At 50.8% G+C, this 25,276-nt stretch overlaps 1 protein-coding gene across 1 annotated transcript in view; it reads left to right on the top strand.

Moving 5' to 3' along the window:
• CPNE5 (copine 5) overlaps positions 1 to 25,276 on the top strand; it is a 106,357-nt gene that overhangs the window by 59,330 nt on the left and 21,751 nt on the right. The window contains exons 9-12 of the mRNA XM_004379411.2: positions 4,956 to 5,059; positions 10,172 to 10,276; positions 19,933 to 19,974; positions 22,265 to 22,340. Coding sequence (XP_004379468.1) covers positions 4,956 to 5,059; positions 10,172 to 10,276; positions 19,933 to 19,974; positions 22,265 to 22,340 — 327 coding nt within the window. The remainder of the gene's footprint in view (positions 1 to 4,955; positions 5,060 to 10,171; positions 10,277 to 19,932; positions 19,975 to 22,264; positions 22,341 to 25,276) is intronic.

Below are 25,276 nucleotides of genomic sequence, written 5' to 3'. Positions count from 1 at the left end.
TGTTTGGAATCCAGTTATTAATCTTTGTTGCCAGGCTGTCTTGTTCCAATTCCAGCTCTGCCTCCTACTAGTTGTGTGACTTTGGGTGAGGGTGTTAACCTTTCTGTGCCTCAGTTTCCTCATCTGTAAAATGGTAATAATAATAATACCTACCTCATAGGGTTGCCGAGAGGAGAGGATTTAATGAATGAATGTATGTAAAAATAGTGCCTGGCATGTACTAGGTAAAAAACCAAAACCAAACTGTCGAGTAAATTCTGACTCATGGCGACCTTCAAGGACAGAGTAGCACCCCATAGGGTTTCCAAGGAGCGGCTGGTAGATTCAAACTGCTGTCCTTTTGGTTAGCAGCCATAGCTCTTAATCACTGCACCACCAGGGCTCCATATGTGCTAGGTAGAAGAACCACATTATATTGTCGTTGTTGGTAAAAAAAAAACAATTGAAAAATCAGCAATTTCATATGGTTCAACCCAACAGTAGCTTATACTCTGCAGGTGTTCACTCTTATTATTATAACTGCTCTGTGGTAGGCACTGTGGACTGGTATTTTACATATAAACCAAACCAAAGGCCATTGAGTTGATTCCAACTCATGGTGACCCCTTGTGTTTCAGAGCAGAACTGTGCTCCCTAGGGTTTTCAAGGGCTGATTTTTCAGAAGTAGATTGCCAGGCCTTTCTTCCATGGCACCTTCTGGGTGGACTCAAACCACCAAGCTTTCAGTTAGTAGCCACTTAACCATTTGCACCTTCCAGGACTCCTCACAAGGTGACATAGCTACCTCATTTATGGACAACACTGAGATTTAGCAAGGTTAAGTTGCTTGCTCTAGGCTGCTCAGCTGGTTGGTGACAGAGTTGGGATTCCAACCATGCAGCCCTCGGCTCCTTTGTTCCGTTCACTCTGCCAGATGCTGTGCTGAACCCACAGTGGCCCAGTGGAGCTCTGAATAGACCCAGATGTTCTGGTCTTTTAAGTTCTTGCATTGCTTTTTTCTAATATTTCTGCCTCCCTTTCTCATCTCATAGGGCCCTGAGGGGTTCTCCTAGGAGGCAAAAACAAGAGCTTTTGGCTCTAGATTTTGTGGCATCATTTTGGTTGTTCAGATATAAGCACGTACTTTATAGTCAAGCAGTGCATGTTGAGCATGTCGTGGGAAGCTCTCCCATGTTCGTTTTAGGTGAGAGTGTCTCACAGATGACCTACAGGTTAGTGAGAGGTCACTGTGATAACAATCAAGCCATGTCCTGAGTAGGCTGGAGGGACCCTGGATTTCCAGACTGTCCCCTGAATGCCAGGCCTCCCCACAAGGATTGGCTGTTCTAGCACTGCCCAGCTGCCACCATTATGCTCCACGTGGTATCAGCACTGAATCCTAGACTGCCCAGCTTAAAAGGACCCCATCCAGCACTTCACTTTACTGATGATGAAATTGAAGCTTAGAGAGTTTTAGTGACTTGTTCAAGGTCACACAGAGCTGGGACTAGAACTCGTAACTCTGGGTTCCTTGCTGGGACTGCCCCCAGTCCTCCCTCTGAGTGGCGTCTGGTCCTCTCTCAGTGGTTTTCTGATGCCTCTGCAGGTTGTCTCTTGGGGAAGGAGCCAGGGCCAGCCTCACGGGCATGTGGCCTGTGCAGTCACGCATAGGCCTTGTTTCAATGCTTGGTTCAATGCTCTGCTGTTGCCATCTTGAAATTCTTTATACTCTTTGAACAAGGGACCTCATGTTTTCACTTTGCACTGGGCCCCACAAATTATGTAGCCAGTCGTAAGAAGAACCCATCCCATCCTAGGACTCCTGCCTTCTCAAGGCCAAGGGATGAGGCTCCTAGGGAAACACTCCCTCCATCCAGTATGGGGTGGGATTAGAACTTTCTCCAGGGAAGAAGACAGTGCCTGCCCATCCCAGTGCCTGGAATGGACCTTCTAGAAGGTAGAGATCTTACTGGAAGGGTAAGAGCAAGAGCTCTGAAGTCTGCCTGTCTAGATTACTCACTATATGACCATAGGCAATGACTTAACCTCTCAAAGTCTCAGTTTCCTTATCTGTAAAATGGGGAGACTAGAGGAGATACTTCATATGGTTATTATGAGGATTCAGTGGAATAATACATGTATAGAAAAGGTTTAACACGGTGCCTGACATCTGGTAAGTACTTAGTAAGTCAACCATTCTCTTATTCAGGAGAAATCCTACATTTTTCTGGAGGCTCTAGGATTCTTGGGGCTTCTTGAACCTTGAAAGCCCCCGGTCCAGCCTCCTTCTCCCTCACAGGTGGGCGATGATGAGAGATATAATAAAAGTGGTCATCACCCGAGAACCTCGGTGTGCTGGCCACTCTGCCCCCCGCACTCCCGTCCTCAGAAACCACTGTTAAGTAGGCATTTCTGTCCCAGGTTAGCCAGAGCCCAGCGCTCCCTGGCCATGCATGCCCAGAGTCGAGAGAAATCAGCAGATTCTAAAGAAAACAGGGAAGCAGGCCTCAAGAAGTGTAATATGTTCTCTCTCAGGAAGGCAGTGTGGTGTGCCGGAAGAAGCAGGACTCTGAAATCAGTTTACACATGTTGGAATTTCTGCTCTACCAGTTACCAGCTGGTCATCCTGGGCAGGTTTCCTAGCTTCTCTGACCCCCAGAGAAGCCATGAAGGATTATTTTAAGGGCTAAGTAAAATAAGGGATGTAAAGCATTGAGCTCAGTGACTGGCCCCACAGATGGCATCTCATAAGTGTTTATTGAGTGAATGAATGAGTGAACAGAGGGAGGCTCTGTCTTTGCTCCTGTCAGATGCCCTGAGGGAAGGCATGTGAGGTGGTGGGGGAGGGGAGAAGGGTCCAGAAAATAATAATAGTAGGCAAGCACAGAACACTTACTATGTGCCACATATACTGTTCTCAGCACTGTGTTCATATGAATTCAACAAGCCTATGAGGTAGGCGCTACTATTACCCCATTTTACAGATGAGGAAACTGAGGCATAGAGAGGGTGAGTAATTTGTCCTAGCTAGTGAGGAATGGGGCTGAAGCAGGCAGCCTGGCTCTAGTGACTATATTCCTAACCACTTCACCACACTAACCTCACCCAGTCAAAAGGTCAGCTGGAGCCCCAACCTTTTGACTGTGTCCTTCAGCTTTGTTGGCAATTACATCTCCCTCTCTGCCCTCTCTGCCGCTATTTTGGTCCTCACTGGGCTGCGGGACACTAACCTCAAGAGGCTGAGACTTTCTACTGAGAGTAAGGGGTGTGTGAGAGAGCCTATCAGGAAGTCTTGGAGCTGAGTGACTTCCTGACAGACGCTGGCCCTTGAGAGCAGGCCAGGCCCGAGGGACTGGGTGACGGAGCTCTCAGCCCTGGCCTGTTTGAAGCTGATTTTTCAGTGTCTTAGTTCCTTAGTGAAAACCCTGGTGGTGTAGTGGTTAAGAGCTAAGGCTGCTAACCAAAAGGTTGGCAGTTTGAATCCACCAGGCACTCCTTGGAAACCCTATGGAGCAGTTCTACCTTGTCCTGTAGGGTCTCTATGAGTCGGAATTGACTGGATGGCAACGGGTTTGGTTGTTTTGGTTTTAGTCCCTTAGTGCAGCTGTAACAGAAATGCAGTGAGTGAGTGGCTTTAAAGAACAGAAATTTATTTTCTCACAGTTCTGGAGGCTAAAAGTCCAAATCAGGGTCTCTGCCATGTCCATTCCTCCTTGGTAGCCCAGGCATTTCTTGGTTCCTTGGAGATCCTCACATGGCATCTGCTTTCCCCCATGTGTTCCCCCTGTGTTCGTATCTCTGTGTCTAATCTGCTCTTTTTATAATTCAGAAGTGATTAGATTTAGCACCCACCCTACTCAGGTATGATCTTATTAACATAACAAAGAAAACCCTGTTTCGAACCAGAATGACGTCTGCAGCTATAGGGCTTAGGATTCCAGCACATACTTTGGGAGGACTCAATTTAATCCGTCACAGTCAGCATGCAGATCCTTTGTGTTGAAGAGACCACATGGGGGATGGGTGAGAGGAGGATGTGGGGGTGTCTCTCTGCCTGGTGCCCTGTGGACCCCATTGAGCTGAGGAGTTGGGAGGCCATCTAAGGGGAGGGGTCCGGTGATCGTCACCGAGGCTTGAGGACCTTCTTCAAACTCTTGGGCTGTGTCTTGAGTCAGCTGGGGCAGTGAACAGGTCTGGGGAGTCAGAGACCCCAGGCTCTGAGATCAGCCCTACTTGGTGAACTTGGGGGAGTCGCTGCCTGCTCTGAGCCATAGGCTTCTCAGCTGTAAAATGGGTCATGGACCGTATCTACCTTAGAGGGTTGTGGGGCCTCTCATGAGTTAGTGGTTATGAAAGTGGTGCTTAAGCTGGAACATTCTCTAGGAACCACACAATGTCTGTGGGGTGAGGTGGTATGCACAGAACAAGGGCTTTGGGGTTAGCGGACCCAAGCTCAGTGGCCTTGGATTAGTCACTTCTCTGAGACACTGTGTAAAATAGTAACGAAATAATGTGTGTCAACATTTATCGAGTGGTTGCTACATGCCAGCACTCTGCGAGTCATTTCACACATTTGATCCCATTTAGTTCTCACAATAACCCTATGAGGAATCAGCCCCATGTTACAGAAGGGAAAAATGAGGCTCCAAGAGGTTACCTACCTTGCCCAAGTTCACACAGCAGAGCCGGGATTCAAACCAGGGCAGTTTGCTCCAGAATCCACTGCTTTACCACCTGACTGCTCTGCTGGACCTGCTGGGGAGGGGTGTTTGAGGATGAATTGAGGTCACCCAAGTGTTAGCCTGGAGTCTAGCTCTTAGTACGTGCTGGGCGAGTGTAAGATGCTGCCCTTTTTAACCAGGTTGCTGCCTGGAATTCTCATGTTTCCAGGGTCCTGGGGCTGTTTTTCTGCAGGGATCGGAGCCCTTTCCACCCTTCTCCTGCCTCACATCCCTGTTCTCCCTCCCTTCCTCCAGGATGTCGCTACAATGCAGTTCTGTGCCAACAAGCTGGACAAGAAAGATTTCTTTGGGAAATCCGACCCTTTTTTGGTGTTTTACAGAAGCAATGAGGACGGAACGTGAGTTTTCTGGCACGACTTTGTGCCTCATGCTTTCCCGCCCACTTCTGGGGTCAGAGGTGGACAGGATTGTGGTAACCTACTAGGCATCATCTCCTCTGCCCCCACCGGAGCCGCTGCTCTAGAGAGAACAGGGGCTCTGGGTGGAAGTCAGGGGACTCCTGGGTAGTGTCCTGGCCACATGGATGGTGTAGTGGGTGATGGGAGCAGCCACCGAGCCAGCAATGCCAGTGATGCCCAGAAGGGTCTCAACAATGGTGACTGCTAGGTATGCAGAAGTAGGGGGAGTGGTCAAAAGCAGGGCTAGGGCTGGGAACACTCTCTGACAGTCCCCTTGTTCTTCCACACGTGTCAGTCCACATCTCCAAGCCCAGTCTCCTCTGAACACCCTCACCGTGTCCCCACTACTGCACGCTAAGCACAGAAAACCTGGTCCCCTACCCCTGCCTGGCCCTAATTCTGCCGTAGGCTTCAATCAAAATTCAAGATGTCTTTGAAGCCCCATGTCCTCCCCCCCTCTCCTAATCTGGAAACCACCCACAACGTGGTGAAAACACACACAACCCGGGGGCAAATATGGGTTGGTAACGTACACAGCCGGGCCAGATTCTGGGTTGAGGGTCAGGGGACCTAGGTCCTCCCCACCCACCCACTGTGTGACCCCCAGGCAAGTTATGCCCCCTCTCTGGGCCTGTTTTCTCATCGGTAAAATGAACCAGCGGATGAGGTGGCCTCCATGGTCTCTTTAAGCACCACAGTTCTGGGAGGCTGTGGCCACTTATGCTGGGAAGCTGCAGAACAAGGAAGCGATGAGGCCAGGGAGGTTAATTAGAGAAACGCTGCTGGAGACGGGGAACTTGGAAGCAGATTTTGCAGGAGAGGAAGAAAATGGGTCCACTGGGGGAGGAGCAGGGAAGAGTAACACAGGCTGGAGACAAAACGGTGTGTGCAAAGCAAGTGTGCCCTGAGTAGAGGGCAGCAAGGCTTTGCCAGGTTCCCCATGGGTTCTGAAATTCTGAGTGTGAGTGTGTGTGTGTGTGTGTGTGTGTGTGTGTGTGTGTGTGTGTTGGGGGTGCAGGGAGCAGCGCTTCAAGGGAAAACTGATTTTTAAACCTGAACGTACAAAACAGGGGAATTAGGTACGATCATTTGCATAACAAAGGGATTCTTTGTCTCACCAAAGGACTCCCAGCAGGATTTCTTTAAATAATTCTTGTTGACTTTGACTTGACTTGAGGGGGGAAGGAAAAGGCCCCAGTCTTGTTCTGGGTGCCCAAGGAAATGGCCACACCTCTCCCGAGAGGCAGAGCAGGAGGGCCAGGCTTGTTTCAGGGATGAGGGCCCTGCTGGCTTGGAGGAGGGAAGGGATGTTTGGAGCAGGAGAGGGGTGCATTGCATGATTGTTTCTAGCAGTGAGATATGTAGGATGGATGGGGAGGGGTGGGGAAGAGGGAGAGGCTCGTGACTGACACAGTGAACAGGTGGGAGGTGCCGAGAGCACCCAGGCGAGCTGTGCTGTGGAAACTCAGGGGGAGGAAGTGGGGAGGGGAGGGCGGCGGCAAAAGGGCAGTGCAAGACCCTGCCAGGCAGGACTTGGATGGTGGACTGAGCTTGGAGAAGTCACAGTGGTGGGTAGGAGTTGATCTGGGGGCAAGTTTCAGTTGAAGTGTGGGCTGGGCCTCCCCGAGTGGGTAATCAAGGGTAGCTGGAGAAACCCCGTAGGGAGCCAGCCAAGAGGTAGGCCCCATGCAGGGGCTGTCTAGTTGAATCCGCAGGTGCCCAGGTCAGAGGCTGAACTGGTGAGAACAGGATGGTCACTGAGGGTTTGAGGAGAGGAGAGTAGAAGGTTTGGGGAGGCCCCCGCAGAGTGAAATGTCACACTAGCCAGGGGAGGAGGAAAAAGGATAGGAAGCACCTACTGTGTGCCTGAAACTGCTCCTACCTCGTTTTATTTCATCTTAGTAACTCACCTGGGAGTTAGAAAGTGCTGGTGAATACCGTGGGCTCTGTAGACTGCCTGCTGGGCCCTGGCTGGGTGCTGCCATATTAGCTGTGTAACTTCACACATGGCCATGCAAACAGTTAAGCATTTGGCTGCTAACCAGAAGGTTGGCAGTTCGAATACACCCAGCAGCTCTTCGGGAGAAAGACGTGGTTGTCTGCTCCTGTAAAGATCAAACCAACCTGTTGCCACTGAGTTGATTCCGACTCATAGCGACCCTTTAGGACAGAGTAGAACTGCCCCATAAGGTTTCCAAGGCTGTAATCTTTACGGAAGCAGACTGCCACAACTTTCTCCCACGGAGCGGCTGCTGACTCTTTCGGTTAGCAGCCAAGTGCTTAACCACTGCGCCATCAGGGCTCCCTCTGTAAAGATTACAGCCTAGAAAACCATATGGGGCAGTTCTTCTCTGTCACATGGGGTCCATATGAGTCAGAATTGACTTGACAGTACACAACGACAACTTTAGACAAGTCTCTAACCCAATAGAACTTTCTGGGATGATAGAAGGGAATGTTCTGTATCTCACTGTCCCGTATGGCAGCCACTGGCCACGTGTGGCTGTTGAGTACTTGAAATGGGGCTAGTACAACCACAGAACTGAATTTTAAATTTTATTTCATTTTAATTCATTTAAACTCAAATAGTGACATGTAGCTAGTGGCTACCATTTTGGACAGTGCAGCTATAACCTCTATGTACGTCGGTTTCCTTGTATGTGCAATGGGGATAATCATAGCACCTTTCCCACAAGGTTGCTTTGGGGATTAAATGAGTTAATATGTGTAATTAGAATAAGGCCTGGCAGTGTAAGCTTTTGTTATTATCCCCATTTTACAAATGAGGGGGAAACTCAGAGAGGGAAAGTCACTAGCCCAAGGCTGCAAACTGGTTAAGTTGTGCTGAGACTGGAGCCCACATCTGTCTGATTACACTGGGTAAGGCTCTTGACCCCCATGCCCTCCCTAGGTGTCAAATTGAGTTGAGTGGTTAGACAACAGTAGGGACCATTTGGGGACACTAGGGGCTGGCCCCCCTTGGCAAGTGCAGCAGGGGAGTCAAGGGAAGGGAGAGTCCTATTATTTGGTGATGGGGCTTAAAACAGTTTTGAGCAAGAGTCTGAAGCAGAAAGCAGACTGCAACAGGATCAAGGTAGGAACAAGTAGCGAGGAAACCAGGCTAGTAGCTTAGGAGACTTGGGCAAGCAGTTTGACTACCACAGACGAGAAGGGAGAGAAGAGGTTCCGAAGAGATGGGGAGGCCAGAGAAGTCTTTGGAAGGTCCGTTTGGTGTGTCGCGGTGGGAGGTCCGTGTGGTGTGCCAGGGTGGGAGGTCTTTGGGAGGTCTGTGTGGTGTGCCGGGGTGGGAGGTCTTCGGGAGGTCCATGTGGTGTTCAGGGTGGGAGGTCTTCGGAGTCCAGTTATGGCTTCTATACAATATGATCCTCCCTTCACATCCCAGTCTCTGCTCCTTATTCTCCCCCCTGCCAACACCACCCCCCTCAGTCTCCTCTTCCTGCCCTCCCTGCCTGCCCCAACTGTGGGCAGCGTGGCCTCTCTTTTTCCCTACCCCCATTTCTGTCCTTGTCACCAGCTCTGGGGTGTGTGTCAGGGGGTCTTCCACATGTATCTCCACACTCCAGTGGGTGGGTGAGAAGGTGTAGAGAAGAGAAACAGCGTGGCCTCTCTTTTTCCCTACCCCCATTTCTGTCCTTGTCACCAGCTCTGGGGTGTGTGTCAGGGGGTCTTCCACATGTATCTCCACACTCCAGTGGGTGGGTGAGAAGGTGTAGAGAAGAGAAATGCTGAGCCACAGTGACAGGAATGACATTTTGACTTGAAAATTGCCAGAGAAGAAATGGCACAGACTGTGTAGGCACAGGCGGAGCTCAGGCACTTACCTGGGTGACCTTTCCAAGACAGGCACGTAGTCAGGGCAGATATGAGAAAGTCTCAAGGAGGTAGCTCCCTTGTCCCCAGCCCAGCTCCGGTGCCTGGCTGCCCTTCATGTGGCAGGGCAAGCTTCCAGGATGGGACTAGCTGGGTACGGTGTGGGCAGGGGCGCTGGATTGAGGCCCAGATGGGAAAAGCAAGTTCTGTACTTTTAGTTTGCAAAGCAAGTTTATGGATTCAGACTGGAAGAGCTGAAAGGGTCTTAGAGATAATCTAAGACAGGAGCTTTAATTGGGGGACTGAGCATTCCTTGGAAAAGCCCATGAAAGCTATGGAAACTCTCCCCTGAGAAATACATTTGTTCATTGATTCATGGAAAAAATATTTATTGAACACCTACTAAGTGCCAGGCACTGTTCTAGGCACCAGGGATATACCAGTGATGAAACAAAATTTCTGTTCTTATGGAGTTTACATTTTAGTGACAGACCATAAACATAATAAATAAGGAACAAATAGACTATGTCAAAATATCAAACGGTAACAAGTGAAATGGAAAGAAAGGCATGGAAGGGGACTAGGGATGTCAGAGTCAGAGGACCAGGAGGTTGTAAATTTTAGGAATGGTAGCCGGGTTGGGGTCTCACTGAGATGACATTTGAGTGAAGACCTAAAGGAAGTGAGAGGGTGAGCCATGAAGATGGAGATCTGGGGAGAGAATGTTCCAGGCAGGGGGAAGAGCAAGCACGCATTACTCATACCCCCAATTTCACCTGTGATTTCAGAGGCTCATAGACCCCCAACAGTCCATCCATAGGTCCTTCTGTGGGTCCCAGATACAGAACCTCTGATAGTGGCCAACTCCCTGGGTTTACAGGTGAGGAAATGGAGGCCCAGGGAGGGAAGGGCTTGCTCACGGTCACACAGCATGTTGGCCCCAGAGCTGGGGCCAGAACCTAGATCTCCTGACACTCACCCCAGGGCTTATCCCACCAGTCCAGGTCCTCACCTGGTATAGGAATCCTCTCTGCAGCATCACTAGGAAATGACCATTTATGCCTGGATCCTGCTAGCAACAGGCACCTTATCACCTGATGAAGCCATAGTTTCTATTGTCTGGCAACCAGAGATATTAGCCAGCTGGCTCCTCTACTAACCTGGATTCTACCTCCCTCGGGTTCGGGCCTGACAGCCTTTCCCTCTCTTCTTCTTCACCAGGTTTACCATTTGCCACAAGACCGAGGTCATGAAGAATACCCTAAACCCAGTCTGGCAAACTTTCTCCATTCCCGTGAGAGCCCTCTGCAACGGGGACTATGATCGGTGAGATGGGAAACTGTCCCTTCTTTTGCTTCCTCCCACCCCTGTGCCCTCCCCAAGCTTGGGGACAGTCCCATCAACATCAGTGGTAGCTCCTGGACTTGTGCGATGGGTGGCAGGGATGGGACTTGGTGAGCTCCGTCCCCTGCCCCACCCCCCACCAGGTAGTTTCTGCTTCTTCATAGCCTCAAAGCTTCCTCCTGCACCTCCTTATTCCCTGTCTGGCATTCCCATTAGTGGGAAACTCCCAAGCCTGGTGTTGGGGATGTGCCTGGGATTCCAGGGAAGCCTAGGTGTGGGTCCCGAGGTGCCCTGGCCTGGAGCTCAGCAGCCTGTCTTTTTATTTTTCCCAGTGGAAGGACAGGTGGAGGGGTGGTGGGAGGCCTCTAAATGCAGGCCACCACCAACCCCAACTCCTGACAGATAGACTCTGGGCGTCAGGATCCCGGGGATACTCTCTGCCAGCCAAGTTGCTATATACGGAGGGCAAGGGAATGGGGTGCAAAGAAGTACAGCATTTTTGATGCAACATAGCCTACTCTTATTACATATTAGTTATCATCATCATCATTATCATTGTTACATAGTTCTAAAATATTATTGAGCATAGATACCAGATACCTGGTTTCTAATCCTGGCTCCGTGACTAGAAGGCACCATCAACCTGGGCAAACTTTGATCTGTCTGAGTCTCAGTTTCGTTATCTGTAACATGGGTATTAAAGTGTCTGCCTACCTCGTACGGCTGCTTTGAAGCTTACGTAGCACAGCCTACACAAAAATACCAAAGTCAGCACTTAACCCTCAAATATCCCTACTACGTGTCAGGCATTGTGCTAGATGCTGGGAAATCAGCAGTGAACAAAACCCACAACCTTCACCCTTCCCCCAGCCTCCTGGAGTTATCACGCTTGTGGGGGAAGCAGACATTAATTAAATAATCACACTAGGAAATGTATAATTACAAATTGTGGTAAGTGCCAGGAGAGAGTGGGGGGATGTTAAGACAGGAGCTGGAAGATGGCAACGGTCTGGATTAAGTCACGAAAACCCAACCCGGTTTCCTGGCGGTGGCTGCAGCTCTGGTGGGCGAGCTCTCAGGGGCCCATTGGCAGGGCTGCCCAGGCAGCAGAAGCCATGCCTTAGAGAAGCTGGACCTCTGCTGGCCACTCCGACAGAACACTGGGGCCTCAGAACAGACACCTTGGGTCACCCTGGCTGTTGGAATTGGCATGGGCTCCCTGGGACCCTCTCCACCGTGGTCACTGAGAGGGTATGTGTGGAGGTGGAGGAGGTAGTAGGGGGAGCGGATGGCCTCCCTTCCAGGCACGTTTGTTTCCCACCAAGGAAACCCTCAGGCTGCCCTAATAGGTTGCTGATCTCAGAGATGAGGTAGCTTCTCTTCCTGCCCCTTGGCGTGGGCAGAGAAGCCACACTGTTCTGCTGGTGGTCTTGAGCACCTACCAGGCGCTTGGTACTGTGACTCCAGCTAAGCAGCATTCAAGGGAGCCTGCCATGCACATTTGCATGCTCAGGGAGCTTATACTGTGGCCTCAGGGAGCTCAGATGTGCGCTCATTCATTTTAGAGAGCTAAAATTGTGCAGAAGGAGACTGCGGACAACCTTAGGGATCCAAACCCACGTTACGTGTCCGGCTGGGTCCTGGAGCTTCTAGAGTTGGGAGGTGGGGGGGACATGGGAAGACAATCTGGTTGGAGCAGTAGAGTTTAAAGGAGGCTCAGAGAAGACTGGCAGGTGGAACAGGGAGGACTTCCTGGGTTAGGGGTGTGGGAAGAATGGGCCGGATAGAGAGGAAGTGAGAGGGAATTCCAGGTAGGGGGATGGGAGAACATGGCAGTTAAAATCTCCTGGGGTGAAAGGAACTGGAGGTCCCCAGCCCTGCTGCCCTGGGTTTGTTGGGAGCCCAGCTGACCCCCACAAACCTGCATCCCTAGGGAGGGCTCCCAAGGCCTCAGAGCCCAGGTTTGTCAGGGATGGGGAGGGGGCAGCGGTGCTCAGAGGCCTGGGCACACTGTCCTGCCATTGGAGGAGGGGACAGCACAAGGAGGAGGGAAAGGCCAGGCAGGCACCCCTCCCTGTCCCAGGCTAAGTCCCAGCCCAGCTCTCACCAGGATGTCAGGATGTCAGGGCACCTCGGCCCTTCTCCATGGCTGGGAACAGATTGACTGTGACGTGACTGACAGAGGTGTTAATCGAAGGGGCCGGGCATGTGGGCATGTCACGCTGACCCTGCTGAGCCCTAGCAAAACCCTCATACCCAGCAGCCATTCAGGAGGTGCTGGCATTGGAGGCCCTCCCAGGACCGAGAGAGCATTGTGCAGGAAAATGAGGCCATTATTCCTCTCCTTCTGAGGCACCCCCTGGAGCCTCACAGAACACACTCTGTAATCCAACAGCCACGTATTCAAAGCCAACCAGGCATCAGACATTTTAATTTGGGGGCCTGCATATCCCTTTGCAAAGCCAAGGAAAGCTATGGAAACCCTCCCCTGAGAAATACATTTATTCATTGGCTCATTCAAAAAAATATTTATTGAACACCTACTACTAAGTGCCAGGCACTGTTCTGGGCAGTAGGGATACAGCAGTGATCAAAAAAGACAAAAATCTTTGCCCTTATGGCGCTTACATTTTAGTGGGGAACCCATAAACATAATAAGTAAGAGAAAAATACATTATTTTCCCAAGCCTCCTTCTTAGGTTGTTTCCAGGCCAGTAAGGGAGATGAACAGGTGAGAATAATAGCAAAGGCTCATACAGGCTGTAGTCTGAGTGCTTTACTTATATTAACTAATTTAATCCTCCCAACAATTAGTAGCTTCTATGAAGGAAGCGGTCAGAAGAAAGGCCTGGCAATCTACTTCCAAAAAATCAGCCATTGAAAACCCTAATGGAGCACAGTTCTACTCTGACACATATGGAGTCGCCATGAGTTGGGATCAACGTAATGGCAACTGGTTTGGGTTTTGGTTTGGGTATGAAGAAGGTGGAGTCTCTGGACGGTGCAAATTGTTAACATGCTTTGCTGTTAACTGAAAGGTTGGGTGTGTGAGTCCACCCACAGGCACCTTGGAAGAAAGGCCTAGAGCTCTACTTCCGAAAAAGTCAGCCATTGAAAACCCTATGCAGCATAGGTCTACCCTAACACACCTGGGGTCTCTATGAGTCAGAATTGATTCGATGGTTATTAGAAAGAAATAAAGGAGGTACTGATCTGAAAAAACCAAACCCATTGCCGTTGAGTCACTTCCAACTCATGACAACCCCACGTGTTACAGAGTAGAACCGCTCCGTAAGGTTTTCTTGGCTGTAATCTTTATGGAAGTAGATCACCAGGCCTTTCTTCTGTGGTGCTGCTGGGTGGGCTCAAACCACCAACCTTAAGTTAGTAGTCGAGAGCAAACCATTTGTACCATCCAGGGTCCTTGGAGATACTAATACTATCCCCATTTTACGGGTAGGGAAACTGAGGCCCAGAGAGATTAAGTAACTGTCTGGTGTTTTACTGCCAGCAAATGGTTTAGAACCAGGATTTGAACCTAGGCAGCCTGGCTCTAGAATCTGTCCTTCACCCCTATGCTCTGCTGTCAAGACGTGGTGAGACATGGTGTGATGGGAGTGGGGTGTATGTGATGGAGGGTTCTCTAATGGTGGCTTGCTCAAGGGTTAGAGGCAAATCTGCTTTGGGACTGGAGGTGGGGAAGCGCAGTCCGAGTAGATCCTTCCGGCTTTAAACCCATGTAATTCAGAGAGGAGAGGGAGACAGCATGAAGGAAGACTCAAAAGGCCTTGGCATCTCCTAAATAAGGGAGTGAAAGAGACATAGAGATAACTATGGTGTGGAGCTTGGGGGACAGGAGAAGGTGGTGCCATCCACTGAAATGGGAGGTGTGACGGGGGAGTGGGATTTTCTTCGCTGACACAGATTTGCTTTTATGCACTTTTCTTTCATAGCCTACGTGTAACTGCATTTGTAAAAACTATCCTTTTTAAGTTATAAAAGTAGCCCTGGTGGTGCAACGGTTAAGCACTCGGCTGCTAACTGAAAGGTTGGCGGTTGGAACTCACCCAGCGGCTCCTCCGGAGAAAGACCTAGCGATCTGCTCCCATAGAGATTACAGCCTAGAAAACCCTACGGGTTTATATTGTTATTATGTGTTGTTACATGAGCAGCTCAGCTTCACACACCCATGGATCAGAAACAGTGCTTGGCATTCTGGCATGGGGCAGGTGAACTCACTTGAGAGCTTATGTATTCTGTCCTGTGGGGTTGCTATGAGTCTGAATTGACTCAACGGCACACACAACAACAATTTATAAAAATTGTGTTTGTGGTTGAAAATGAGGAGCTGCTGTTGACAGGGTCGAGGAGAAGAGAGGTAAAAGTAGTTTCAGCCACGTGGAGAGTTGAGGGTAGTGTGACAAGCACTGCAATGTCGTGCTAGGGGGCTGGGATTTGGAGGTCTGGGAGTCCCCAGCAGGGGGAGCCGGCAGAGGTCAGGTGCTTGACGCCCTGGGGATGAGCATGGGTTCTGGGGGATGCCCATACTCGGGGAGCAAAGAGGAAGGAGGCAAGGAAGTCAGAGATCTAGGAGGGGATTGAGAGGAGGACGGGACGGGGAACCAGAAAGGATTCAAACAGAAGTATCAATTATTTGTGAAAAAGAGGTTAAGGAGGACGAGAACCAGGGATCTGCTGAGAAAGGGCAGTTGCCTCGGAATGATGGGAATGGAAACCAGTGAGTATTACTAAAATTACTGAGTATTTAGGACAAGGCCAAGTTGTGCCCTGATCATTTTAAATACATTATTTTATTTAAATTTTTCAAAAACTCTAGGAGGTGAGTAATGGTGATGTGTCCATTTTACAGATGGGGAAACACAGGACCAGAGATTATATAACTTGCTGGAGGTGAGAAGGCCCAGACCAGAAGTCCCCTCTGGGCTGGCCTTCTGGTTTGGGGTCCCTCTGCCTTTGCTGTGTCTCTAGTCCGGACAAGCCAAACCTGAGTGACTCAGCTGAGCAGAGCTGGAGTCGGAGGAAATGGCATTGGGTCAGAGCCAGCCCAGTGCTCCAATGGGATGAAGTGGGGTGATCACAAGAAGCACTTCCTCTGTCTTCCCCAAATACCCCTACCCTCTCTTTGAGCTTTCTGTGGCTTGAGGATTTATCCCTGTTAAACCAGATTCCCCCAGGAGGGGCTGCTGTCCATCACTCACAGTTTAATGTTGGATGAGTAGATTTTAACAGAGAGGGTATAAAGGGCATGGAGTTCTAGAGGATTCCCTAGGAGTTGGGGGCTCTAATATTACCACGATGTCACACTTCTGTCTATGCCCTGGAGGGAGGCTTTATAGTCTGTTCTCCTTTATGTTTCACCACATGCTGGACACCCAGGAGGAGGAGCGGTCAGACACAGTATCAGCACTTCACGTCCTCCATGAGGAGGGTCTTATCATCCTGGGTTTGAGCCACACAGAAGCTGAGGCTCAGACAGAGGAGGTGAAGTCATCACAGCACAGCCTGGGGTTGCACAATGGAAGCTGGAGGCTGGGATTTTAATCCCTGCAACAGCCATGCCAGCCTCACAGCCTGCGCCAGGTCAGGCCCTGGCGCTCTGCTTCCTCCCCCAAGCCTCTCTGAGCATCACTGGACTGACTGAGTCAGTTTAGGGCAAACCCCTCAGGGCCTCCAGCCCCTGGGGACTTGCAAGCAGCAGGGAAATGCACCTTCTTGCCAGGGAGAGAGGCTCACTAGGAGGAAGTCCTTGCAGCTCAGGACTGGAAGGAGACCATAGATAGAGCTGCTTGGTGGGCAGGGAGCACAGCCTGGCGTCTTTGCTAGTGTCCCTTGTCCCTGCTGGGCTGCCGGGCTCACACAACACCCAGTGGCTTTGTCACTCCAATGCCCACAGACACTGGCTCCCAGCTCCAAGGCCTGGCCTTGCTCCTGACCAGCTCTGTGACTTGGGGAAAGACACACACTCTAGGCTTCCACTTGCAGATTTGTGAAACAAGGGTATTGCCAGCTGCGTGGACCAGTTCACAAAGTTGTTAGGAGATCTCAGTCAGCCAACAATATTAATTGAGCACAGACTATATGTTAGGCACTATTCTAGAAACAGGAGCCCTGGTGGCACAGTGGTTAAGTACTAGGCTGCTAACCAAAAGGTCAGTGGTTCAAACCCATGAGCCGCTCAGCAGGAGAAAGATATGGCAGTCTGCTTCCATAAAGATTACAGCCTTGGAAACCCTATGGGGGCAGTTCTACTCTGTCCTGTGGGGTCACTATGAGTTGGAATCTACCCAACAGCAATGGATTTGGGTTTTGGTGCCGATTCTAGAAGCTGAAAATTTAGTAGTGAACAAAACAAGCAAAAGTCCCTGCCCTCGTGGAGCTCATATTGTCCAGGTGAATGGGAATTGTCTGGGAGACAGAAGCTTGGACAAAGGAGTTGAAGTTTTAGATGGTAGTGGAGTACATGGCAAATACTGCCCATTTGAATGATATAGTCTGATTCTCATGGCAACTCCAAAGTGGATGTGATTATCCCCATTTTACAGAGGAGTTAGCAGAGTCTTTGAGAGATTAAGCCAGCTGCACAGAGGCCACACAGCTAGTAACTGGAGGAGCTGGGATTGCCACCCAGGGCTTCGGTCTTCCGTCTCCACCTTACTGCCTCCCAGATTAGGGGCTCTGTGTTCTGAACCTTTCATGCCAAATAAGGTGTTCATTTAGTGGGCAGCAGAGGCCTATTTCATTGTCCGCATCCAGGAGCCCCCTCTCTTTAGTGCTGTCCTCAGAAGTCGCAGTTGGCCTGACAGGGGCTTTAGTTGGGCCTTTGCTAAGGGGTTGGGAGTCAAGGCCTGCGAGCCACAAGTCCAGACCAGGCCAGCAGTCCAACCAGGCCCGGACAGTGACAACGGGAAACACAGTAGCCAAAGCTGTGTCTGGCTTCTCCCTACTGCCTTCCCCTGACTCTGGGCACCGTTTCTCTCACCCCAAGGCTAGAGGTTGCAGCCTCTGAGCTAATCTGACCCCCAGACTGCAACCATCTCTGGACGCTCGAATGAGACCAGCCCCAGTTTGCACAGGAGGCCACCACTCAGCAGGTCTCAACCTTGGCTGTTGCTTCAGATCCCCTGGGTAGCTGTTAACAATTCCCATGCCTGGGGGTGGCCTGGGCCTCAGTCTTTCTAAAACTCCCTAGGTGATCCCAATGTGCAATCCAGTTTGAAAACCAGTGCTATAGTCCAAAGCCATGGTCAGTGGCGCTAGCTGCAAATTAGAATCAGCTGGCGAGCTTTTCAAACCTACCCATGCCTGAGATCTAGCCAGAGCCAGTCAGTCAGGCCCCCGGCTGTGGAATTTTCAAAAATCTCCCTGGTGATTTCATGGGCATCAAGGGCTGTAAGCATGACTAAGACACTCCCCACCCCACCTTGGAGCTTGTGGGCCTCACTGATCCAGTCACTTGATGGAGCTGATGTTGGTAGCTGGAGAGGACACCCCTTGCTGGAGTCTCTGAGGGCTCTGGCGAAGGAGCGGGAGGCAGGTATATAGGCACAGGGCGACTGCAGCATTTCAAGCCAGTGGCTGGAGGCAGGGACTTGGGTCTTGTCCTGGCTCAGACTTTCACCAGCTGTGTGACTGGGCACTCTTAGGGCTTAGTTTCCCCATCTGAAAATGAAGGGATAGAGATCATCACTCCAGAACATGCGCAACGGACTCACTTGGGAAGCCTTTAAAATACAGATCCCTGGGCCCTGCCCCAGAGGTATAAAATCAGAATGTTAGGGCTGGGCCCAGGAGTCTGTGTGTCTGAAAAATTCCCCAGTGATTCTACCAGATGGTCAGGCTTGGATACCACTAAGGTCACTTCCAAGCTTATCATTCCAGGAATGGGAGATTGCAGAGCCCAGGTCTCCAGGCTCAGGTGTTCTCTGACTTAAGTAAATTTCATGTGCAAAACTATCTCAGTGTGGCCAAATGATAAAGTGGAGAGTTGTTTGTGCTGTCGAGTCGATTCCAACTCATAGCAACCCCATGCGACAGAGTAGAACTGCCCCATAGGATTTCCTAGGCTATAATCTTTACGGGAGCAGATCGGAGCTGCTGAGTGGGTTCAAATGGCAACCTTTTGGTTAGCTGCCAAGTGCTTAACCTTTACGCCACCAGGTGGAGAGAAGGTGGCATCTTTATAGAAAGCCTCCCATGTGCCAGTGGATTTTACCGACTTGCCTTTGCAGCTGTTCTACAAGGCTGTTATTATCCCTACTTTAGAGATGGTGGTTTGCGGCTCAGATAGGTTGCGTGAGTTCTCTAGGTCCCACAGCTGAGGCCCAGCGTCCACCCCGAGAGCCCTTCAAGTCTAGACCCCAGTCTCTTTCCAATTTACCTAGTTCCCGCCACCATCCCCCTTTCCAATCATTCACCTCAGGGACATAGTTTCTTTGTTTTTCGTAAGAGTGTACAGGATTCCTTTAAAGCGTGGGCTTCTATGACCAGCCCATTTTACACAAGATTTGGTTTACAAAAATCCAGTCTGTGCACAACCTAAACCAGGCAGTCCTTCAATCCAGAACAGACTCTGCCCTTGTGTAGAGAATCCAACCCCCCTCCACCGCTTACCCCGAGGAGGCTCGTCTGAAGGGAGACAGCGCCTCCTTCTGGGGGCTACAGAACCCCAAGGCTGACTCTTCCAGGCCCAAGGAGATGGGCCTCAGCCATGGTCAAGATGATGGGATGTTAACAGAAGACCAGGCCTAGGCAGCCGCCCCCACGCGCCCCATTTAGGACTGAAGGCTGGAGATGAGCTGCTCCCCAGGCCTCTCCGGCCTCCCCAGACCCTGGCCCTGCAGCAGGACCCTGGAAGCCCCCTGTCCCTGGGCATCCCTGGAGGATCCAGCAGCCCACACCAAGGGTTAACCAGAAACCCTCCACCTCCCTCCTCCCACCTCTTGTCCGCTAGCCTGTTGCCATGGGAACGTGGCTAAAAATAAAATGGGCTCCCAAAGCCCAGCCCCATGCACAGGAGTCAAAACAAACTAATTAAAGCAACCAGGCTAAAATGTGAAGATAATTACACCCTCACTCAGGAGCCAGTCGTGGGGATGGAAACGCTGGTCGGGCTACCCCACCCCCGGCCCCAGGAAGTGCCCCATAGGCCATCCCTGAACACTGGGGCTGGCTTCTCCCCACTCCGACCAAGCAGTCTTCTTACCCCTCCCCAGAAGAACCCACCGTGCTTAGGCCTGAGATCTGGGGAGCTCACACTCCCACTATAATGGCCCACTCCTGATGAATCCACAAATATGGCTTCATCCTGGGGCCTGTGCCCTACCTCGGATGGCCAAGGAGAAGGTGGGGTGAGATGAAATCTGAAGCTGTTTTTCCACATCTTTCTTGAAATTCCAAAAGTCCCTCCACAGCTCTGGGGCTGCTTGGTCCCTAAGACCTTAGCTAAAAGGCCCTGAGAAAGCTCTCTTGTCTCCTGGGCTGCTACCTCCCCATTTAGGGCCCTGGAGCCTGGAGGGTGACCCTCATCCTCTCTGGTCCAGGGGCTTGAGGAGTGCCCTGTCCTCAGGCCACATGGGTGGAGTTCAGGCTTATCCCATTGCTGGCCCTTTGCCTTACAGGACCATCAAGGTGGAGGTGTACGACTGGGATCGAGATGGCAGGTAAGCGGGCAGGAGGGCACAGGTGAACAGTGATAGAGGCAGCCCCTGGGGAGGGAGGTTGGGGCATGTCCGCACATGGGGAGAGCTGTGCCTAGGCCCCCCCCATGGTAGCTCTCTGGGAGGGAGAGCATGGGTTGTCCTGTGGCTCGGTGGCTCATCCCCCCACCAGCTGCACTGAGCACAAAGTCTCCTTCCTGCAGGGTATGGTGCAAAGGGCATAAGAGGCCTCCTAGCCCCAAACAGCTGCCAAGTGGCCGGTCAGTGACTGAAATCTCCCCAGCTATGGCAGAATTTAGAATTTTCTGAAATGTGCATGTGTTAGGGTAATGATAGCACTCATAGGTTAAATAATGAGGACCCTTGAGCATTCATGGACATGTTGTCTGTGTGAGACTTTGAGCTGAGCATTGTGGGATCACCAAGATGCAGAAGATGAGCTCAGCCCTCTAGTGAGGAGGCCCATCACACGTATAGCCCTCTTTTTGTCAGAGGTGTTGTTTGCAGAGAGCAAGGACAAAGGGACTGGGTCATGGGAAGGGAAACTTTGATGCACAAGAATGGACTCTCAGGAGTCATAAGCAGTGCCCTAGTAGAGCTGTGCTTGCGGGGTGGGAGGGTATAGTTCCTACTTAGGGTCTTTGGGAGGCTAATGCTTTCCCCTTCTGTGGATCTGAGTGCCCCCAAAGAGCCAATGTTCTGGGAATTCATAGATAAGGACAAGAACAGGCCTCTCACAGCTTTAGTCCAAAACTCTCACTGACTCCTACTTGTCCACTGAACCAAATCTAAATATGTCATTTTGACTTTTGTGACTCCCTGCATTGTGTGACAGCACCAAGGGGTGGCCCTGTAATCTGCATTGGTATCTCCCAAGTCTGTGATGTGGACCATGATGTTGTCTTAATCTTACGTAAAGGGCTCTCCTAAATAATGCAGGTTTAACTTAAATCCCCAAACCCCCTTCTAAGGAGCTTGCTTTCCCCTAAGACCTTCCTGTGGAGAAATTCCAATGCCAACACTCCCTCCAGTCCCTCCCTCCCTCCTTCCTTCCGTTCCTCCCTCCTTATTTTCTCTCCTCTAACTACCTCACAGCTGGGGAGGTCAGCTGGCTGTTTCCATCCATGATTTACTTTTCTTACCCTGGAGTTGCCCGTACTTCTTTACCTGGATTATTCTCCTCTTCCGTATCAGCTAGAGGTTGCCGCGAGGTGCCGCTGGGTTCTGGCCTCAAGGAGCTCATAGTCTGAAGGCTGAGAGCTGTAAACAAGCTGTCAGAATACAGGGTGGGCTCAAGATGGAGAAGGTCCCTGGGACACCTTCTGGGTATCACTCTCCAGCAGGACACCCCAGGCCAGGACGTTGAGTGCTGTCATAACCAGGGCCCTCTAACAGGGACAGCGGAGGTTAGGAGGGAGCAGACCACAGGGTAAATACTGGGAGTTTTGCTTTGTACAGTTTTTGCTGCATTTGCAAAAACACACTCCGTAGGGGCAGAGCCTCAGAAGGTGTGGGCACTGCAAATAACAGCCCCTGCTGCCTGGGTGGACAGAGCTCTAATCGTCTTTTTAGAAACGGTTATTGGACAAATGTCAAATATACCAAAAAGTAGAGAGAGGAGTTTAATGGGCACCTGAATTTAACTGTTGTTAAATTTTGACATACTTGCTTTGTACATGTTTTGCTGACATAATCTAAAGTAAATTACAGACATCTTAGCAATTCACCTTTAAATATTTCATTGAGCATGTCTGAAAAACGAGGACATTTTTCTGCATAATCACAAATACCACTATCAACCTGATACATTGAACGATATTTCTTGACTACCATCTAATGTGTCTTTCATATTCAAATTTCCCCAGTTGTCCTCAAAATAGCTTTTCTTGCTGGTTTGTTCCTACCAGGATCCAAATAGGAGCCTTGCATTGCATTTGGTCGCTATGTTTTATGCAAACTTCAGATTGCTGCGTGAGACTTTTTCCCAACTCCTACCAGCCTTGGGGTCTGTCCTTCCCGGGAACCTCTTGGCTCTCTTTTCTCCATCAAACGTGTCTATCCAGGGTCTCATTACTCCAGGACGCCTTTGCTAGGTGACCGTTGGGGTTTTGCTCTACGGGTGATATTGGACTCTCTTCCCAGGGACCCAGACTTTCTGCCGTCAGGTGCTCCTGAGACAGAGACCCAGGCGGAATTGAGAGCCAGGGGAAGGGATGTGTGAGAGGTGGGGGGGATGGGCAGAGGTGGAGCCCGGTCTGGGCCTCAAGGTCTCAGCAGCAGCCTTCCTTTGCAGCCATGACTTCATTGGGGAGTTCACCACCAGCTACCGGGAGCTGGCCCGCGGGCAAAGCCAATTCAACATCTACGAGGTGAGGCTGCCACCAGAAGTCTGGGGTTTGCTCTGATAATGATTAAAAAGTTCCCAATCATTGAGGACTACAGTGAGCTAGGCCCTGGGCTGGGGCTTTGTGTGTTTGCCTATGAGGTGGGTGTCATTGTCCCATTTTATAGTGAAGGAGACTGAGTCTGAGAAGTTGGGGAACTTGCCTAAAGTCATGTAGTTCAGTAAGTAGCAGAATCCAGAGGCAAACAACCCAGACTCGTCTGACTCCAGTTCACTGAGTTATAGTACTCACCTAAAGAGCACCTCTGGCAAGGGAGAAAGAAGAGGGAGAACGGGGGTGCGGGGTGGGGGACACTCTGAGGAGAAGATTCCAGGCCTGGGACCCAAATCCTGAGTTCAAGCCTGCCCTCTGCCCTCAGTCAGAAGCGTTTCAGGCCCTGTTGAATATCTTTGCATTTCTGGGAGGAATCCAGAATAAATTAGGGGCCAGGAAGCCTAGACTTGGCCCCGCCATCAGCTGGATGACTCTGGACAAGGCACCTAATCTCTCTAGAGATGATAGCGTTTGCCCCCAAAGGACAATTTCTGCCACTGAGCCTTTGCTTGTGTGTTCACTTCCTCATGGAATGTCCTTCCCACCATCCAAATCTAGCTCTGGTCCTATTCTTCTAAGCGGCCTTCCTCGGCTGCTGTATCCTCCTGTGCTTTCTCCCTCTTCTAACTTCCACGGACAGAACAGTTGTGCCAAACTTCCTTAACCATGGATACTTATGATCCTAATAACTGCTTGTGTTCATATCCTGACTCTACCACTTACTCGCTGTGTGACCTTGTTAAGTCACTGAACTCCTCTGTGCTGATAATAAGCTGAGGTTAAATAAGTTAATAGCACTGTGCCTGGCCCTGAGTGAGCAATACATAAAGTGCTCCCATCTCTTGTCATCTATTGAGTGCCTGTGTGCCAGGAGATTTACCATTTCACAACCATCCTGCAGTTCTGGTGGTGGTATCCCCATATAAGCAGCCATCCAGCTAGAGAAGTTAAAGAGCTAGATTTGACTCCCATCACTGAATCTGAACCCCTTGTACTTCCACTCCTTTGCCCTGTGCAGTGTACACACGCCGTATCTGTGATCCACTCACAGGTTGTTCATAAATATCATGTCCTTCCGATCAGAGCCAGAACACACAAGACGGTCCCAGAGCGTTAACACAAGGAAAGTAGATAGCAAACAATACACAGAAGTCAGTGTTCACTCTTAAATAACGGTTTCGTGGTGAGGAGTCAATGTTTACTCTTATGTCACTGGACTGGCATATCTCTTGGCTGGCTCTGCCCCCTTCGCTGCTGGTGCAGCTTTCAACCAGCAACTTCGGGATAGTCCTGGACCAGCGTCTCTGGAAGCAGAACTGCTCTGAGGGCAACCTTATGTGGGACATACCCAGGGTTGGTGGCAGGAGCCCACTGCCTCAGACTGACCTCCCCCAGCGCCTCAGACTGGGCACCCCCCAGCGCCTCAGACTAAGGGACCCCTAGAGCCTCAGATAGGTGTCCTTTGCCACCTCTGGGCCTGTCTCTCTCAGCCAGGGTTTCTGCTGCTGCCTGGGCCCACACGTGGTCTCTGCTGCCTCTGGTGCTGCTGCAGCCCCAAGCATGTAGTTCTCAGCCCACTCCTCTCTGACTGCTCTGCTGCCACTTCTCTGCTCAGCAGACGCCAGCTCTGCTTCTCCTGGTTCTGCCTTCTACCAGGTCCAGAATTTTGGCCACTTCTGGTGCCAGTCCCTTCTGATATATCTCCAAATTTCTTATCCCCTCAACTGACTTCTCCACCCTAGGACAAGTACGGGGTGGTGTTCTTCAGCACAGAGCTTCCGTCTCCCCAGGGGACGTGCTCACCCCCTCCTCCAAGAGCCAAACATTCACACTCTCCAGTCCAGGAAGCTTTGGTGAGCCTGGCTTCCTAGGCTTTCATTGGCCTCACCATGGGCCTCCTGAGGCTTAGTTAGCATCCGGCCCTAGGTGGTCCCTCTTAGTTGGGTTGGCCCTCACTTATTAGCCTCAGCTGTAGTCCTAAAAACCAGGACCAAAGGCCAAATCATTCACTGAAAAGAGGTGCCGTACCCCGCACCCTGAATTGCTGTTCTGCATGGGCAGGTCTTGTGTTCCCATCAAGACTTTAAGCTCCCCAAAGGCAAGGAAAGGGACAGTCCTTTCCATTGTCTCCCCCTACTATGGCCAGGGCAGTGCTGGGCACACAGTAGGTGCTTTATACACACACTGAATTAGATCAGACAAAGCTATTGTGAAGATGGAGTGTGGATGCATTTCCTTGAAAGGGCTCTGATAACGCTCAGTAAATTGTTTTGTTTTCTGCATCTACAGAGGGAAGGGCTGTCTTTGTGCCCCAACCCCCTATCCACCCACCCAGGCAGAGAGAGGCAGCCTCCCTCATCCCCTGGTCTCCTTTGAGGAGACTTTTAGGGTGGTGAAGGGAAGGAGTCAGACCTCCTGAAGTTGGGTGTCTGAGGGTGCTTGATGGGCTCAGAAGAGGCCATGATCTCTCAGGCTAAAAGCAGAAAAAGTTCAGTTGTTTTCTTGGTTGTTGATCCTTGCTCCTTTGCAATCAAGAAGAGAAACTGCAGACCTGGGAAGCAGAAGTGCTGTCTTCACACATCAGAAACACCATCGGGTAGAAAATGAATTAAATTTCTGGCAGCCCCGGAGGGCAGATCTTGTACTGTGGTGGGGTGTCACTCCTTGTTTGAGCTCAGGAAGGCCTTTCTAGGGTCAGAGCTGCCTGAAGAGAGAACAAGCTTCTGGCAGTAGAGGCCCATGTCTCCAGCCCTGACACCATCCTGAGTGTCAGGCTCCATGTCCAGTTGTCTACTGGCCCCTCCTCAAGCTTGTTAGACTCGTCGATTCCAGCTCATGGCAACCCTATGTGACAGAGTACAACCACC

The sequence above is a fragment of the Trichechus manatus genome, unplaced genomic scaffold (assembly GCF_000243295.1).
Source record: "Trichechus manatus latirostris isolate Lorelei unplaced genomic scaffold, TriManLat1.0 scaffold00065, whole genome shotgun sequence".
Taxonomy (NCBI): Eukaryota; Metazoa; Chordata; class Mammalia; order Sirenia; family Trichechidae; genus Trichechus; species Trichechus manatus.
Note: the sequence above shows the minus strand (reverse complement) of the source record. Positions and strands in the feature narration are given on the sequence as shown.